Genomic DNA, 17,500 nt, shown 5'->3' with positions numbered 1-17,500 from the left:
CCACCACCACCACAGTCACCACCACAACCACAGTGCCACGACGCAACCACCTCCATCCACCTCCAATTCGCCTATAGCCTTCAGGGCCAGCGGAACAACCCACAAGCAAAGATCATTGGCGTGGCCCTCTTCCTCGGCACTCCTCGGACCCTCGCGGCACCCAGGCACACCCGGACGTTGGCACTGGAGTTGGCGTCATCCGTGGGGTTCGTCGAGGTCACCCGCCATCCGGTTGAGGTGTACGCAAGCCCCCCGTCGCTGGATGTCAAGTTGCCCTATGATTTTTTTTATCCGTTTCTACCGAGTGTGGCGTCTGGCGGGTGTGGGTGTGGGTGGGTGTGTGGGTGGGTGTGATGTGGGTGTAGTGGATGACTGTGTGTGTGTGTGTGTGGGTGTCATTTTTTAATATATTTCCGATTTTCTTTTCTTTTTAATTTTTTTTGAACTTTCTTTATTTCTTTCCTCTCTCTCTCTCTTTATTTATGTGTGTGTGTGTGTGTGTGTGTGTGTGTGTGTGTTCGTTTGTTCGTCCCGTGCCTTAAACATGTCCCAACGTGCCTGATGATAACCATTATATAACCACTACTAGTCATAATAATAGTAATAGTAGTAGTAGTAGTAGTAGTAGTAGTAGTAACTTAAGAATATGTAAGTTAATTATGGTGAAGTAATTACTATCCTCAATAAAGTCTAGTCAGTATTAATTTGTTGTATAAGTAACCTTGTAGTAGTAGTAATAGTAGTAGTAGTAGTGGTAGTAGTAGTAGTAGTAGTAGTAGTAGTAGTAGTAGTAGTAACAGAGGTCCATAATTCAATATATATACATTTTATTCATATATTTTAACCACAATTTCTATACATTATTAATATATACACTAATACATTATCATACACTATACATATATACATTAAACTATTATATTATTATTATTATTATTATTTATTTTCTCTTCCTTCCTTCCTTCTTTCTCTTCCTCTTCTTCCTTCCTTCCTTCCTTCTCCTTATTCCTTCTTTTCTATTTCTTTTATTTTCATTTTTATTGCCTCCTCCTCCTCCTCCTCCTCTCTTCTTCTTCTTCCATTCCTCCTCCTCCTCCTCCTCCTTCTCATTTCCCTCTTTTATTGTGTATTTCCCATGTCCTATCTTCCACAATTCCTTCATCTCTCTCTCTCTCTCTCTCTCTCTCTCTCTCTCTCTCTCTCTCTCTCTCTCTCTCTCTCTCTTCCTTTACCTAACCTAACTTAACTCAACATCCTCCTCTCTCTCTCTCTCTCTCTCTCTCTCTCTCTCTCTCTCTCTCTCTCTCTCTCTCTCTCTCTCTCTCTCTCTCTCTCTCTCTCTCTCCTCCTCCTCTACTTATGCTTAATGTTCTTGCCGAGCGCCCTAAGGTTCGCCGGGCCCCCCCAAAGCGGCGCAAACACCCCCCTCTCGACAGACAGCGCCTCGGTCACCGGCAGATCCCTCGCAGCGACAGCTATCCGCTTCGCCGCCTGTACCACCTCCGTCGCATGTCCTATCCGCTCCGACAACCACCCAAGGGCAGCGTCGTTCCGCCCCTCGCTCGCTACGACGTAATCCGCTAGTCCGATGTTAACCGCTGCCTTGTGGTCGATCTTCCTGCATGTCGTTAGGAGGTCAAGGGTTGCCGATGGTCCCAGCAGCTTCACGAGTCTTGTCCCGCCGCCCCAGCCTGTCGTGACCCCCATGCGACCTTGCACGAAGCCGACAACTCCAGTTTCGGTGAAGACGCGGAAATCGGTCGCGGTCGTGAGCTCTGCGCCGCCCCCCAGAGCTGCCCCGTGGACTAGGGTCAGCGTGAGGTGCGGCAGTGTGTAGAGTCGGGTCAGGGCATCGTGCATTAGGGTCGACATGAGGAGCCCGGAGTCAGGGTCACAGATGGCCTTGACGGTGGTGAGGTCGCCCCCCGAGCAGAACGTGTCGCCCTCGGAGGTCAAAACGACAGCCTTCCCCTCGGCCCAGTGCGTTAGTTCGTGGGTTATGTCGGCAAGTTGGACCATCATGCGACCTAAGGGGGGAGGGAAGGGGAGGTTAGGGGGGTAAGGTTCTCTCTCTCTCTCTCTCTCTTGCTTTCTCCTCCTTCTCCTCCTCCTCTAACTGAAATGGGTGTAATTCTAGAGATTTTCCCTGTATGCTCTCTCTCTCTCTCTCTTGCTTCCTCCTCCTCTAACTGAAATGGGTGTAATTCTAGAGATTTTCCCTGTATGCTCTCTCTCTCTCTCTCTCTCTCTCTCTCTCTCTCTCTCTTGCTTCCTCCTCCTCTAACAGAAATGGGTGTAATTCTAGAGATTTTCCCTGTACACTCTCTCTCTCTCTCTCTCTCTCTCTCTCTCTCTCTCTCTCTCTCTTTCTTGCTTCCTCCTCCTCTAACTGAAATGGGTGTAATTCTAGAGATTTTCCTTGTATTCTCTCTCCTCTAACTGAAATGGGTGTAATTCTAGAGATTTTCCTTGTATTCTCTCTCCTCTAACTGAAATGGGTGTAATTCTAGAGATTTTCCCTGTACACACACACACACACTCACACACTCTCTCTCTCTCTCTCTCTCTCTCTCTCTCTCTCTCTCTCTCTCTCTCTCTCTCTCTCTCTCTCTCTCTCTCTCTCTCTCTCTCTCTCTCTCTCTCTCTCTCTCTCTCTCTCACCTGATAGGGCATTCTTCCTTCTCTCATTCCTCAGGGTAATGGTTGCTACCCCCGAGGTCACATCCTTCTCTAGGGTCACCTCCCCGTCCCCCAGGCCCTCCAGCATCCCCCGGGCTTGGCTTATTAGGGAGGCACAACCCCTGCTGACCTCCCTGCTGACTCCCCTGCTGATCCCCTTCCGCTTAAGCACAGCAGAGAGCATTTTGTAGAGAGATTTTTAGGGTGATGTCAAGGGAAGGAAGGGAGAGCCAGGGAGGACGTCTTTTGGGGTCTAATTTGGCGTCCACGGTTTAGGGTAATGCGCTTTTAGGTGATTTTAGGTAAGTTTTAGGTACTTAATGATTGTTTTGGGGGTTATATGTTCCTTTTTCTGCCTTAAATATGAGTTTGATAGATATTTATGACGTAAGGTTTGGGGTCTAATTTTTAGCGTACACGGTTTAGGGTAATGCGTTTTTAGGTGATTTTAAGTTAGTTTTAGGTATTTCATGATTATTTTTCTCATATATTTCTTTTTTCTGTCCTAAATATGACTTTGATTGATATGACAAGGCCGTGATGGAGGTTAGGCCTATTTTAGTATTTCCAGCTTTCGGCCTATCAGCTTACTACGTTATTTTAAGCTCATTTTCCCATTTATAACGTTTCTGAGGTGTTAAGTGAAGATATATTCGTGTTTAATGTAATTTTGAGGCATTTTTATATATTGTCACATGAGTTTGTTTACATCCATGGCGGTATTTGGTCATCCTCGGCGGTACACGGCTCACAACACAGCTATTATTTCCTTATTTATGGCCATTTTTCACCCTTTTAGCTCATTTTTAGCGCCATTTTAATTAGTATGTGATTATTTGAGGCTTATATCATGTCTCCGTTGCGCTGAAATAGAGAAATATGAGGAATTAATCACTAAGCTATTTTTCATTATTTACCGCCATTTTTACTCCTTTCATCCTTTTATTAGCTCGATTTTAATTAAGTCTTCATTATTTAAGGCTTATATCATGTCTCCGTTTCGTTAAAATAGAGAAATATGAGGAATTAATCACTAAGCTATTTTTTCATTATTTACCGCCATTTTTACTCCTTTCATCCTATTATTAGCTGTATTTTAATTAATTATTTATTATTTAAGTCTTATATCATGTCTCCGTTGCGCTGAAATAGAGAAATATGAGGATTTAATTACTAAGCTATTTTTCATTATTTACCGCCATTTTTACTCCTTTCATCCTATTATTAGCTCTATTTTAATTAATTATTTATTATTTAAGGCTTATATCATGTCTCCGTTGCGCTGAAATAGAGAAATATGAGGAATTAATCACTAAGCTATTTTTCATTATTTACCGCCATTTTTACTCCTTTCATCCTATTATTAGCTCTATTTTAATTAATTATTTATTATTTAAGGCTTATATCATGTCTCCGATGCCTTATAGTAGTGAAATATTAGGAATTCGTCTGCTATTGACAATCGAGTATAAGAGGAAGGGCAAAAGACAAGTGACGATCGCTTATGGGAACTAAATACGACTTTAAAAGAATTGGATTATTTATTAATTTTTACGGCTTATATATTTTTACTTAACTTAGATGAAACTTAATATTTTACTTAAATTAGTGTAAAGTAGGGAGATTTAGGTGATTAGAGGGTCTGTGGTTATTCATTTAAGGTGTTTTGGGGTTAATTAAAGGTTTCCTGATCCTGTTTGTGTCGAGGGTTTGTTTCCCTTATGAAGTGAAGGTAAATAATGGTCGTGTCCCCGCCTTGAAGGGACTCCCGCGTCCTTGCCTTGTGTGTGTCCTTGTGTCTTCCTCCTCCCGCCGCGGGGATGTGCCCACACCACCGCCCGGCCAGGTGAGAATCCTACACAGGCGGAGCACACAGGAGAGGAGCGGCGCCATTACCGTACACCACAGGCGGCCACACACACTTTCGTAATCAGTCACTTTCGTTCCGCTCCATTATCTCCATTATTTTTCTTGTCCTCCACACAGTCACTCTCAGCACCACACCGACGCCTGCACAGGAAGCTTACTCCAACAGTCTATCCACGTGATGTAACTTAGCTAACAGGGGTCTTTCATCCACGTGATGTAACTTAGCTAACAAGGGTCTTTAATCCACCTGATGTAACTTAGCTAACAGGGGTCTTTCATCCACCTGATGTAACTTAGCTAACAGGGGTCTTTCATCCACCTGATGTAACTTAGCTAACAGGGGTCTTTCATCCACCTGATGTAACTTAGCTAACAGGGGTCTTTCATCCACGTGATGTAACTTAGCTAACAGGGGTCTTTCATCCACCTGATGTAACTTAGCTAACAGGGGTCTTTCATCCACGTGATGTAACTTAGCTAACAGGGGTCTTTCATCCACCTGATGTAACTTAGCTAACAGGGGTCTTTCATCCACCTGATGTAACTTAGCTAACAGGGGTCTTTCATCCACCTGATGTAACTTAGCTAACAGGGGTCTTTCATCCACCTGATGTAACTTAGCTAACAGGGGTCTTTCATCCACCTGATGTAACTTAGCTAACAGGGGTCTTTCATCCACGTGATGTAACTTAGCTAACAGGGGTCTTTCATCCACCTGATGTAACTTAGCTAACAGGGGTCTTTCATCCACGTGATGTAACTTAGCTAACAGGGTCTTTCATCCACCTGATGTAACTTAGCTAACAGGGTCTTTCATCCACCTGATGTAACTTAGCTAACAGGGGTCTTTCATCCACCTGATGTAACTTAGCTAACAGGGGTCTTTCATCCACCTGATGTAACCTACCTAACAGGGGTCTTTCATCCACCTGATGTAACTTAGCTAACAGGGGTCTTTCATCCACCTGATGTAACTTAGCTAACAGGGGTCTTTCATCCACCTGATGTAACTTAGCTAACAGGGGTCTTTCATCCACGTGATGTAACTTAGCTAACAGGGGTCTTTCATCCACCTGATGTAACTTAGCTAACAGGGGTCTTTCATCCACTTGATGTAACTTAGCTAATAGGGGTCTTTCATCCACCTGATGTAACTTAGCTAACTGGGGTCTTTCATCCACCTGATGTAACTTAGCTAACAGGGGTCTTTCATCCACCTGATGTAACTTAGCTAACAGGGGTCTTTCATCCACCTGATGTAACTTAGCTAACAGGGGTCTTTCATCCACCTGATGTAACTTAGCTAACTGGGGTCTTTCATCCACCTGATGTAACTTAGCTAACAGGGGTCTTTCATCCACGTGATGTAACTTAGCTAACAGGGGTCTTTCATCCACGTGATGTAACTTAGCTAACAGGGGTCTTTCATCCACCTGATGTAACTTAGCTAACAGGGGTCTTTCATCCACGTGATGTAACTTAGCTAACAGGGGTCTTTCATCCACCTGATGTAACTTAGCTAACAGGGGTCTTTCATCCACCTGATGTAACTTAGCTAACAGGGGTCTTTCATCCATGTGATGTAACTTAGCTAACAGGGGTCTTTAATCCACCTGATGTAACTTAGCTAACAGGGGTCTTTCATCCACCTGATGTAACTTAGCTAACAGGGGTCTTTCATCCACCTGATGTAACTTAGCTAACAGGGGTCTTTCATCCACGTGATGTAACTTAGCTAACAGGGGTCTTTCATCCACCTGATGTAACTTAGCTAACAGGGGTCTTTCATCCACGTGATGTAACTTAGCTAACAGGGGTCTTTCATCCACCTGATGTAACTTAGCTAACAGGGGTCTTTCATCCACCTGATGTAACTTAGCTAACAGGGGTCTTTCATCCACCTGATGTAACTTAGCTAACAGGGGTCTTTCATCCACCTGATGTAACCTACCTAACAGGGGTCTTTCATCCACCTGATGTAACTTAGCTAACTGGGGTCTTTCATCCACCTGATGTAACTTAGCTAACAGGGGTCTTTCATCCACGTGATGTAACTTAGCTAACAGGGGTCTTTAATCCACGTGATGTAACTTAGCTAACAGGGGTCTTTAATCCACCTGATGTAACTTAGCTAACAGGGGTCTTTAATCCACCTGATGTAACTTAGCTAACTGGGGTCTTTAATCCACCTGATGTAACTTAGCTAACAGGGGTCTTTAATCCACCTGATGTAACTTAGCTAACAGGGGTCTTTCATCCACCTGATGTAACTTAGCTAACTGGGGTCTTTCAGTTCAGAGGAGGATGAGGAAAGGAAGGTTGACCAGAGCTGATGTCCTTATGGCATCCAACATTCTGAAAGGTTTTGTCCTAATCTAGAAATCGCAGCAGAGACACGAGAGGCCACTCCTTCAAGCTTTTTGTTCCTCGTTACAACACTGATGTTTAATTGTTCTCAGTGCGGGTCATTAGCATGTGGGATAATTTACCTGAATCAGTTGTTTTGGTGAATTTGGTTAACGCTTTTAAACGGCATCGCCACACTTCTCTGGGTCAAATTTTGGATGATTTTGATTGACTTTGGGTTGTTGAGCATTATACAGTTCAAAGAGATACTTGGGTTGAGCATTATACAGTTCAAAGAGATACTTGGGTTGAGCATTATACAGTTCAGAGAGATACTTGGGTTGAGTGTTATACAGTTCAAAGAGATACTTGGGTTGAGTATTATACAGTTCAAAGAGATACTTGGGTTGAGCATTATACAGTTCAAAGAGATACTTGGGTTGAGTGTTATACAGTTCAAAGAGATACTTGGGTTGAGTATTATACAGTTCAAAGAGATACTTGGGTTGAGTGTTATACAGTTCAAAGAGATACTTGGGTTGAGTATTATACAGTTCAAAGAGATACTTGGGTTGAGTGTTATACAGTTCAAAGAGATACTTGGGTTCAGTATTATACAGTTCAAAGAGATACTTGGGTTGAGCATTATACAGTTCAAAGAGATACTTGGGTTGAGCATTATACAGTTCAAAGAGATACTTGGGTTGAGTGTTATACAGTTCAAAGAGATACTTGGGTTGAGCATTATACAGTTCAAAGAGATACTTGGGTTGAGTGTTATACAGTTCAAAGAGATACTTGGGTTGAGCATTATACAGTTCAAAGAGATACTTGGGTTGAGTATTATACAGTTCAAAGAGATACTTGGGTTGAGCATTATACAGTTCAAAGAGATACTTGGGTTGAGTATTATACAGTTCAAAGAGATACTTGGGTTGAGTATTATACAGTTCAAAGAGATACTTGGGTTGAGTATTATACAGTTCAAAGAGATACTTGGGTTGAGTATAATACAGTTCAAAGAGATACTTGGGTTGAGTGTTATACAGTTCAAAGAGATACTTGGGTTGAGTATTATACAGTTCAAAGAGATACTTGGGTTGAGTATTATACAGTTCAAAGAGATACTTGGGTTGAGCATTATACAGTTCAAAGAGATACTTGGGTTGAGCATTATACAGTTCAAAGAGATACTTGGGTTGAGTATTATACAGTTCAAAGAGATACTTGGGTTGAGCATTATACAGTTCAAAGAGATACTTGGGTTGAGTATTATACAGTTCAAAGAGATACTTGGGTTGAGCATTATACAGTTCAAAGAGATACTTGGGTTGAGCATTATACAGTTCAAAGAGATACTTGGGTTGAGCATTATACAGTTCAAAGAGATACTTGGGTTGAGTATTATACAGTTCAAAGAGATACTTGGGTTGAGTGTTATACAGTTCAAAGAGATACTTGGGTTGAGCATTATACAGTTCAAAGAGATACTTGGGTTGAGTATTATACAGTTCAAAGAGATACTTGGGTTGAGTATTATACAGTTCAAAGAGATACTTGGGTTGAGTATAATACAGTTCAAAGAGATACTTGGGTTGAGCATTATACAGTTCAAAGAGATACTTGGGTTGAGCATTATACAGTTCAAAGAGATACTTGGGTTGAGTGTTATACAGTTCAAAGAGATACTTGGGTTGAGTATTATACAGTTCAAAGAGATACTTGGGTTGAGCATTATACAGTTCAAAGAGATACTTGGGTTGAGCATTATACAGTTCAAAGAGATACTTGGGTTGAGCATTATACAGTTCAAAGAGATACTTGGGTTGAGCATTATACAGTTCAAAGAGATACTTGGGTTGAGTGTTATACAGTTCAAAGAGATACTTGGGTTGAGCATTATACAGTTCAAAGAGATACTTGGGTTGAGTATTATACAGTTCAAAGAGATACTTGGGTTGAGCATTATACAGTTCAAAGAGATACTTGGGTTGAGCATTATACAGTTCAAAGAGATACTTGGGTTGAGTGTTATACAGTTCAAAGAGATACTTGGGTTGAGCATTATACAGTTCAAAGAGATACTTGGGTTGAGCATTATACAGTTCAAAGAGATACTTGGGTTGAGTATTATACAGTTCAAAGAGATACTTGGGTTGAGTATTATACAGATCAAAGAGATACTTGGGTTGAGTGTTATACATTTCAAAGATATACTGGGGTTGAGCATCAGACAGTTCAAAGAGATACTTGTGTTGAGTATTATACAGTTCAAAGAGATACTTGGGTTGAGCATTATACAGTTCAAAGAGATACTTGGGTTGAGTATTATACAGTTCAAAGAGATACTTGGGTTCTTGAGTATAATACAGTTCAAAGAGATACTTGGGTTCTTGAGCATTATACAGTTCAAAGAGATACTTGGGTTGTTGAGTATCTCTTTGAACTGTATAACACTCAACAACCCAAAGTCAATCAAAATCATCCAAAATTTGACCCAGAGAAGTGTGGCGATGCTGTTTAAAAGCGTTAACCAAATTCACCTTAACAGCTGATTCGGGTAAATTATCCCACATGCTAATGACCCGCACTGAGAACAATTAAACATCAGTGTTGTAACGAGGGGCAAAAAGCTTGAAGGAGTGGCTCGTCTCCACTCAGGATTGCCAACCTAACTGCATTGTCTAGCCACTTGCTCAGACGTAGACATTTGCAATGGAAATGACGTACAGAATCATGCAACTCACAACATTCGTCACCAGAAAAACACGAACCACGCAAGAAAATCGTTGGTTGGGTGAAACTGTAAATTATCTGAAGTGCTGCTCTAACACCTCCACTTGAAGGCTTAAGATTGTAATGTCTGTCACAAGGGCGGGGCAGATTAGGGCGGCAGGAAGGACACCATGCTCCCTAAACACTTGCAGCGCTTTCAAGAATGTTTGAGACGAGCGAGAAAAATTTGTCCCGTCAGCCTTGAGAGAAAAGTAAATGTTGTTGCCTCCACACAGATGGCTCGGAGACTAGCCTTGGCGTGGCCCTAGCGGGAGAACCAGCGGCGGCGGCGGCGGCGGCGGCAGGATGTCAACGCCGGTCACCCCGACAGCAGCACGGAAGAGAACGTTTACCCAGGTGTGTTGTTGTTATTATTATTATTATTATTACTATTACTATTACTATTACTATTATTACTACTACTACTACTACTATTATTATTATTATGATAGGCATATTTTCTCCTATTATTATAAAGCATTTAAACCTCAATAGACAATAGACAAATGTAATTAAATAGAATATAGAATGAAAATTAATGTTCAGAAAAATAAAATAAAATAATCAAAGGAAAATATTAAAATATCTAACTCTCTCTCTCTCCCCCTCCCCCCCTCCTTCCCCCACCCTAGTCCCCCCCACTGGGCCTGGACACCCCCTTCCCCCCCACCACCACCAATGACGGCACGGGTACTGGGGGGAGCACGGGCTGGCTGGGGGCGCTGGGGGGGGTGGTGGGGGAGTGGCTGCAAGGTTGGGGGCTGCTAGGGGTGCTGCGGAGGAGGTCGGGGGCGCCGTCGGGGGTGCGCTCCACCCCCGCCACCCCCCCCACACACAGCCACCCCTCCACCCCAAACCATGAGCACATTGAACTCCGCCAGCTGAATTTCCAGGTATGTGCGTGTGTGTGTGTGTGTGTGTGTGTGTGTGTGTGTGTGTGTGTTTGTGTGTTTGTGTGTGTGTGTGTGTGTGTGTGTGTGTTTTTGTGTTTTTGTGTGTGTTTGTGTGTGTGCGTATTTCTTCTTTATTCTTTGTTGTGTATGTATGTTTTTTTATGTGTGTGTGTGTGTGTGTATGTGTGTGTGTGTTTCGTTTATTCTTTGCTGTGTACGTATTTTTTTATGTGTACGTGTGTGTGTGTGCGTTTTTTTTGTGTGTTTGTGTGTGCGTATTTCTCCTTTATTCTCTGTTGTGTGCGTATTTTTTGTGTACGTGTGTGTGTGTGCGTTTTTTGTGTGCGTTTTTTTGTGTGTTTGTGTGTGTGTGTGTGTGCGTATTTCTCCTTTATTCTCTGTTGTGTGCGTATTTTTGTGTGTACGTGTGTGTGTGTGTGTTTCTCCTTTATTCTTTGTCATGTACATATTTTTTATGTGTACGTGTGTGTGTGTGTGTGTGTTTGTGTGCGCACAGAAAAAAAACGTACATGTATATTTTCGTGTTTTTTCTTCAATTTTTTGTTTGTTCGTTTGTTTTTCTATTTTTTTGGTGTTTTTTTCTTCGTTTGTGTGTATGTGTGTGTGTGTGTGTGTGTGTGTGTGTGTGTGTTAAAATTTAATACATATTTACTCTACTTTATATAAATTTTAAGATGGAGAAGAAGAAGAAGAAGAGGAGGAGGAGGAAGAGGAAGAGGAGGAGGAGGAGGAGGAGGAGGAGGAGTGGAGTTACAGACACACACACACACACATGATCTTACAAAACTACTACTACTACTACTACTACTACTCTCTCTCTCTCTCTCTCTCTCTCTCTCTCTCTCATACTGGTTGCCACATAGCATATAAATGTAGTTATATTAATGTTAATCCTATTATTATTATTAGTGTAGTAACCTTAATAAATAGCTCTGTAGTGTACTTATAAGCCCTAAATTTAGTAGTAGATCAGGGCTACTTAACTGGCAGGCCTTCCAAGTGATAAGTTGAACCATATAATTAACATGAAGGTCTTGGCGAGAAAATAATTAAAACATCATTAAGTTATCCATGAAAGCAATTAAGACTCACTCACTCACTATGACGCCGTGAGTAAGTGGATATCGAGGTTAACATCATTATTGCCGACAGTGGAGTGGGGCCTGACACCTCATCAACGGTAAATACACTCGCAAGAACGCATTACCGGGACCTCCATGTTACGGCAGACACAAACAAACCACCCAGGAAATCGGAAATCGGAAATCGGAAAAGAACTACCAGTATCCCAATTGACTTAAGGTTTAGGCATAAGCGAAACGGCCGATTCCAAAACACTCGAGCCTTGAATGACGAACGCAACTCAGCAATAACGGGCGTCGCGTGATGAAGGATTGATGCCGACAGAACCCCGGAAATCTCTGTAAAAAATAACTTAGGTGATTAATTATCTTATGAGGGTGACTATGTATACAAAACTATGCATATATGACGCTTTGCCTAACCTAACTTGACCTTATAAGAGTTGAGTAGCCCTGTGGTAGATGTGTAAGCAGGTGTGTGGAAGGGGGTGTGTTGATGAGCTGCAGGTGTGTGTGAGAGAGAGAGAGGGGGGGCAGTGGGGGGTTGGGGGGGTCACCTGGGATAGTTAATTAGTGTTTTTTTTCTCACCTGTTTGATACTAATGTGGTTTTTTGTGTTTGTTGTTGTTGTTGTTTGTTAATGGTGTGACGCACATACGCACATACGCACAAACACATGGATATAGTTTTTGCTCTCTCTCTCTCTCTCTCTCTCTCTCTCTCTCTCTCTCTCTCTCTCTCTCTCTCTCTCTCTCTCTCTCTCTCTCTCTCTCTCTCTCTCTCTCTCTCTCTCTCTCTCTCTCTTCCATACATATATATATATAAATAAAATTACATAGAACAGGAATAAGAATAGAAAATATATTAAAATAACATAATAATAATAATAATAATAATAATAATAATAATAATAATAATATAGAAAAATACTTATATCTATATTACTACCACTACTACTACTACTACTACTACTACTACTACTATACATAAGTTAATACAGTATACATATACAACCCATACATCCCCCCCTGCCTCCCTCTCACCCCCCCCCCCACACACCTGCAGCTCATCCCTACTTTAACTAATAATAATAATAATAATAATAATAATAATAATGATAATGATAATAATAACAAATCTAATAAACGAGGACTTTTCTCTCTCTCTCTCTCTCTCTCTCTCTCTCTCTCTCTCTCTCTCTCTCTCTCTCGCTCTCGGTATCTTTATCTCTCTCTCTCTCTCTTTTTTGCCTTGCAGTATGAGATGGAAGGAGGAGGAGGAGGAGGAGGAGAGAGTGGAGGAAACGGAGGAGAAAGTGGAGGAAACGGAGGAGAGAGTGGAGGAAACAGACCCTTACCTATCGGGGGCTGGACCGGGGCTGGGGGCGGGGGTGGAGAAGGGGGGGCGGGGGGCATACCGGGGCCTGTTGCAGTGAGGAGGAGAAGGCGCCCCCCTACTCAACCCCAGCCCCTGAATAGCCCCGTCAGACCCCCCCCAGCCCCCCATCGTCACTCTTACCATGAGGGAAGTAGCCCCGAATCCTACCTTCTAACAGCCCTTCTTATCCACTCCCTGAAATACGGGGCTAAGGGATCTTGCCCCGACCCGGTCTGCCCCGTCTGCCAGCCCCATCAGACCCGGAAGCCCCAAATACCTGATACCCGGAATTTAGACCCATCTCAGACCTCTCCTTTTTCCTATTGCAATGTTTGTCATCCCCAGAATCAGCCCCAAAATCAGACCCTTCAGACCCCGCCCCAGACCCATCATACCCCAAAACCTGACACCCGGAATTTAGACCCCTCTCAGACCTTTCCTTTTTCCTCTTGCTATAAATGTCATGCCCAGAATCAGCCCCTTAAGACCCAGGATCAGACCCCAAAACCTGATACCCAAAAGACTTCAGACCCTTCTCAGCCCACAGCCCAATTCCGTGGTCTAAATTCAGCCCCTTATTGCTCCAAGTGTCACCCCCAGCCCCTTCAGACCCCTCAGACCCATGAATCTAATACCCACACAAGTTCAGATCCCTCCCAGACCCCAGTCCAATTTCCCTTCTGCTATGTTTGTCACCCACAGACCTCAGCCCCTCTTCCTAGACCAGTTTCAGCCCCTCAGTCCCTTCCCTTCCCTCCGTCAGATCCCCCATTCGCTAGGTCTGTTTCGGAGTGCGAGGATGGGGCTGGGCAGGGTCTGGTTGGGTCTGAGGGGCTGGGGTCTGATGGTAGCCCCCTCCCTAGGATTGTAGCCCCTCCAATCAGCCCCCAGTCCCCCCATGGGTCTGTGGGATCCCCCTCTTTCCAGTTTGCACAGATCAGCCCACTGCCCAGCCCACACTCCCCTCCCTCCCCCTCCTCCTCCTCCTCCTCCTCCTCTCTTCTTCCTGGGCCTTCTTCCTCTTCTTCCTATGCAACAGCCCGACAGTCTTCCTCCTCCTCCTCTCTTCTTCCCTCCTCCTCCTCCTCCTCCTCCTCTGCGACATATGCCACTGTGCACCAAACCTCCTCCTCCTCCTCCTGCTTCTCTTCCTCCCTTCTTCCTCCCTCCTCCTCCACCTCTCTTCCTCTCATGGACTCAGACTCCTCCTCCTCCTTCTTCGATATCTCCTCCCTCACCGATGTGTCCTCCTCTTTTCTCTCCATCTCCTCCTCTACTCTAGTTCACTCCTCCTCCTCCTCCTCCTCCTCCTCCTCCTTCTCCTCCTTCCCACAGAAAGATCACACCTCCTCCTCCTCCTTCCCTTCCTCCTCCTTCCCCTCTTCCTCCTCCTCCTCCCTCCCCTCCTCCCTTACACTCCAAGGTAGATCTTCCTCCGCCCTCTCCTCCTCCTCCTCCTCCTCCACCACCCTCCGCCCCCTCCTCCTCTCCTCCGGGTCCCTGGTCCTCCTGCCCCGCCGCCCCTCCCTCTCCTCCACCTCCCTCCACCTCTCCTCCATTTCCTCCACCTCCACACAGAGTCACTTTTTGTGGGAAGAGGTAGGTGGCGTACGCACACACGCACATACGCACATACGCACACATACACTCATATACGCACACAGACGCACATACACATGAAATACTTGCATGGAATTATATACACACACACACACACACACACACACATACATACGCACACAGACGCACACATACGCACACAGCATCCCTAAAAAGCACCTTTATGACTGTTTTTTTTTTTTTTTTTTTTTGCATGGCTGTTTTTGTTTGTTCGTGTGTTTGTTTGTCTTGCTGTTTGTTGTTGTTTTTATTATTATATTTATTCTCTCTCTCTCTCTCTCTCTCTCTCTCTCTCTCTCTCTCTCTCTCTCTCTCTCTCTCGCTGTGTATGTGTGTATGTGTGTGCGTATATTGGCAGCTATGTTTGTATATGTATCCATGTGTATTCTTATGTGTATGTATCTATGTGCGTATATATGTGTGTGTGTGTACGTTTACGGTCTAATTTATTTTTTTAATTTTTTTTTAATTTTCTGCTTTTTTTAAATTTGCAGAATGGCTTAAAAATATGTGCTTTTAAATTTCTCTTCAATTATTATTATTATTATTATTATTATTATTATTATTATTATTATTATTATTATTATTATTATTATTATTATTATTATTATTATTTTTAATGTATATAAATGCTTTTAAAAATTTGATGTGTTGATGCCTAAGACTTTTTCTCCCTTCAAAATAAAATGTATCTTTCTATTGAATATATAATTACTTTGTCTTTCTCTGTTAAATATTTCCCTAGTCTTTCTCTGTTAAATATTTCCCTAAGTCTTCCTCTGTTAAATATTTCCCCAAGTCTTTCTCTGTTAAATATTTCCCCAAGTCTTTCTCTGTTAAATATTTCCCTAAGTCTTTCTCTGTTAAATATTTCCCCAAGTCTTTCTCTGTTAAATATTTCCCTAAGTCTTTCTCTGTTAAATATTTCCCTAAGTCTTTCTCTGTTAAATATTTCCCTAGTCTTTCTCTGTTAAATATTTCCCTAAGTCTTTCTCTGTTAAATATTTCCCTAAGTCTTTCTCTGTTAAATATTTCCCCAAGTCTTCCTCTGTTAAATATTTCCCTAAGTCTTTCTCTGTTAAATATATCCCCAAGTCTTTCTCTGTTAAATATTTCCCCAAGTCTTTCTCTGTTAAATATTTCCCTAAGTCTTCCTCTGTTAAATATTTCCCTAAGTCTTTCTCTGTTAAATATTTCCCTAAGTTTTCCTCTGTTAAATATTTCCCCAAGTCTTCCCTGTTAAATATTTCCCTAAGTCTTTCTCTGTTAAATATATCCCCAAGTCTTTCTCTGTTAAATATTTCCCTAAGTCTTTCTCTGTTAAATATTTCCCAAGTCTTTCTCTGTTAAATATTTCCCAAAGTCTTTCTCTGTTAAGTATTTCCCTAAGTCTTCTTCTGTTAAATATTTCCCCAAGTCTTTCTCTGTTAAATATTTCCCTAAGTCTTTCTCTGTTAAATATTTCCCCAAGTCTTTCTCTGTTAAATATTTCCCTAAGTCTTTCTCTGTTAAATATTTCCCTAAGTCTTCCTCTGTTAAATATTTCCCTAAGTCTTTCTCTGTTAAATATTTCCCTAAGTCTTTCTCTGTTAAATATTTCCCTAAGTCTTTCTCTGTTAAATATTTCCCCAAGTCTTCCTCTGTTAAATATTTCCCAAAGTCTTCCTCTGTTAAATATTTCCCAAAGTCTTTCTCTGTTAAATATTTCCCAAGTCTTTCTCTGTTAAATATTTCCCTAAGTCTTTCTCTGTTAAATATTTCCCTAAGTCTTTCTCTGTTAAATATTTCCAAAGTCTTTCTCTGTTAAATATTTCCCTAAGTCTTTCTCTGTTAAATATTTCCCTAAGTCTTCCTCTGTTAAATATTTCCCTAAGTCTTCCTCTGTTAAATATTTCCCTAAGTCTTTCTCTGTTAAATATTTCCCTAAGTCTTTCTCTGTTAAATATTTCCCCAAGTCTTTCTCTGTTAAATATTTCCCTAAGTCTTTCTCTGTTAAATATTTCCCTAAGTCTTCCTCTGTTAAATATTTCCCTAAGTTTTTCTCTGTTAAATATTTCCCTAAGTCTTTCTCTGTTAAATATTTCCCTAAGTCTTCCTCTGTTAAATATTTCCCCAAGTCTTCCTCTGTTAAATATTTCCCTAAGTCTTCCTCTGTTAAATATTTCCCTAAGTCTTCCTCTGTTAAATATTTCCCCAAGTCTTCCTCTGTTAAATATTTCCCTAAGTCTTTCTCTGTTAAATATTTCCCCAAGTCTTCCTCTGTTAAATATTTCCCCATGTCTTCCTCTGTTAAATATTACCCCAAGTCTTCCTCTGTTAAATATTTCCCTAAGTCTTCCTCTTCAATATTTTCTGAGTCTTTTTCTCTTAGATATTTCGTAAGTCTTTTAATAATTATTCTTTTAATAAAGTTCTCCCATTAAATATTTTGCAAGTCTTTCTCTATTAAATACTTCCTAAATTCTCTTAAAAAAACCTTCTAAGTCTTTCTCTTAATATTTATACATAAGTCTTCCTCTTCCATATTTAAACCTTCAGTCTCTTTCATTTATTTTTTATACTAAGTCTTTCTCTTTTAAATTTATCCTCAATTTTAATTTCTTTTTTAAATTCATACACAAGTTTTTCTCTTTCAAAAATTCACACAATTCTCTCTCTCTCTCTCTCTCTCTCTCTCTCTCTCTCTCTCTCTCTCTCTCTCTCTCTCTCTCTCTCTCTCTCTCTCTCTCTCTCTCTCTCTCTCTCTCTCTCTCTCTCTCTCTCTCTCTCTCTCTCTCCAGTGTATCAAAATCCCAAAACTAACATTCATCTCCCCATCTCTCCCTGCCCCGCCGTGCC

The 17,500-nt window shown here is 41.8% G+C and overlaps 4 protein-coding genes across 4 annotated transcripts in view; 2 read left to right on the top strand and 2 right to left on the bottom strand.

Annotated features, from left to right (window-relative positions):
• Positions 1-369, top strand: part of LOC126987115 (tectonic-1-like) — a 7,017-nt gene extending 6,648 nt beyond the window's left edge. Inside the window, exon 8 of the mRNA XM_050843831.1 lies at positions 1-369. This exon is cut by the window's left edge and continues 26 nt beyond it. Within this exon, the coding sequence (XP_050699788.1) occupies positions 1-354 (354 nt within the window). The 3' untranslated portion in view covers positions 355-369.
• A 438-nt stretch (positions 370-807) lies between these two features.
• The window catches only part of LOC126987114 (ethylmalonyl-CoA decarboxylase-like), a 26,583-nt gene continuing 9,890 nt past the window's right edge, over positions 808-17,500 (bottom strand). The window contains exons 2-3 of the mRNA XM_050843830.1: positions 2,662-3,543; positions 808-2,027 (exon numbers count right to left, since the gene is read on the bottom strand). Coding sequence (XP_050699787.1) covers positions 1,354-2,027; positions 2,662-2,863 — 876 coding nt within the window. The 5' untranslated portion in view covers positions 2,864-3,543 and the 3' untranslated portion in view covers positions 808-1,353. The remainder of the gene's footprint in view (positions 2,028-2,661; positions 3,544-17,500) is intronic.
• LOC126987113 (nascent polypeptide-associated complex subunit alpha, muscle-specific form-like) overlaps positions 3,861-17,500 on the top strand; it is a 28,926-nt gene continuing 15,286 nt past the window's right edge. Inside the window, exons 1-4 of the mRNA XM_050843827.1 lie at positions 3,861-4,525; positions 9,906-10,026; positions 10,302-10,562; positions 12,923-14,641. Of these exons, the coding sequence (XP_050699784.1) occupies positions 9,976-10,026; positions 10,302-10,562; positions 12,923-14,641 (2,031 nt within the window). The 5' untranslated portion in view covers positions 3,861-4,525; positions 9,906-9,975. The remainder of the gene's footprint in view (positions 4,526-9,905; positions 10,027-10,301; positions 10,563-12,922; positions 14,642-17,500) is intronic.
• Positions 4,532-7,144, bottom strand: LOC126987422 (ovarian abundant message protein-like). The gene is made up of 4 exons (XM_050844389.1): positions 7,093-7,144; positions 6,162-6,499; positions 5,910-6,089; positions 4,532-5,263 (listed from the first exon to the last, which is right to left on the bottom strand). The coding sequence occupies exons 1-4, from the start codon at positions 7,142-7,144 to the stop codon at positions 4,787-4,789; spliced, it is 1,047 nt and encodes a 348-aa protein (XP_050700346.1). The 3' UTR covers positions 4,532-4,786.

The sequence above is a fragment of the Eriocheir sinensis genome, chromosome 64, assembly GCF_024679095.1.
Source record: "Eriocheir sinensis breed Jianghai 21 chromosome 64, ASM2467909v1, whole genome shotgun sequence".
NCBI classification, from domain to species: domain Eukaryota; kingdom Metazoa; phylum Arthropoda; class Malacostraca; order Decapoda; family Varunidae; genus Eriocheir; species Eriocheir sinensis.
The sequence above is the reverse complement of the archived record's forward strand: the minus strand, read 5'-3'. Positions and strand labels throughout refer to the sequence as shown.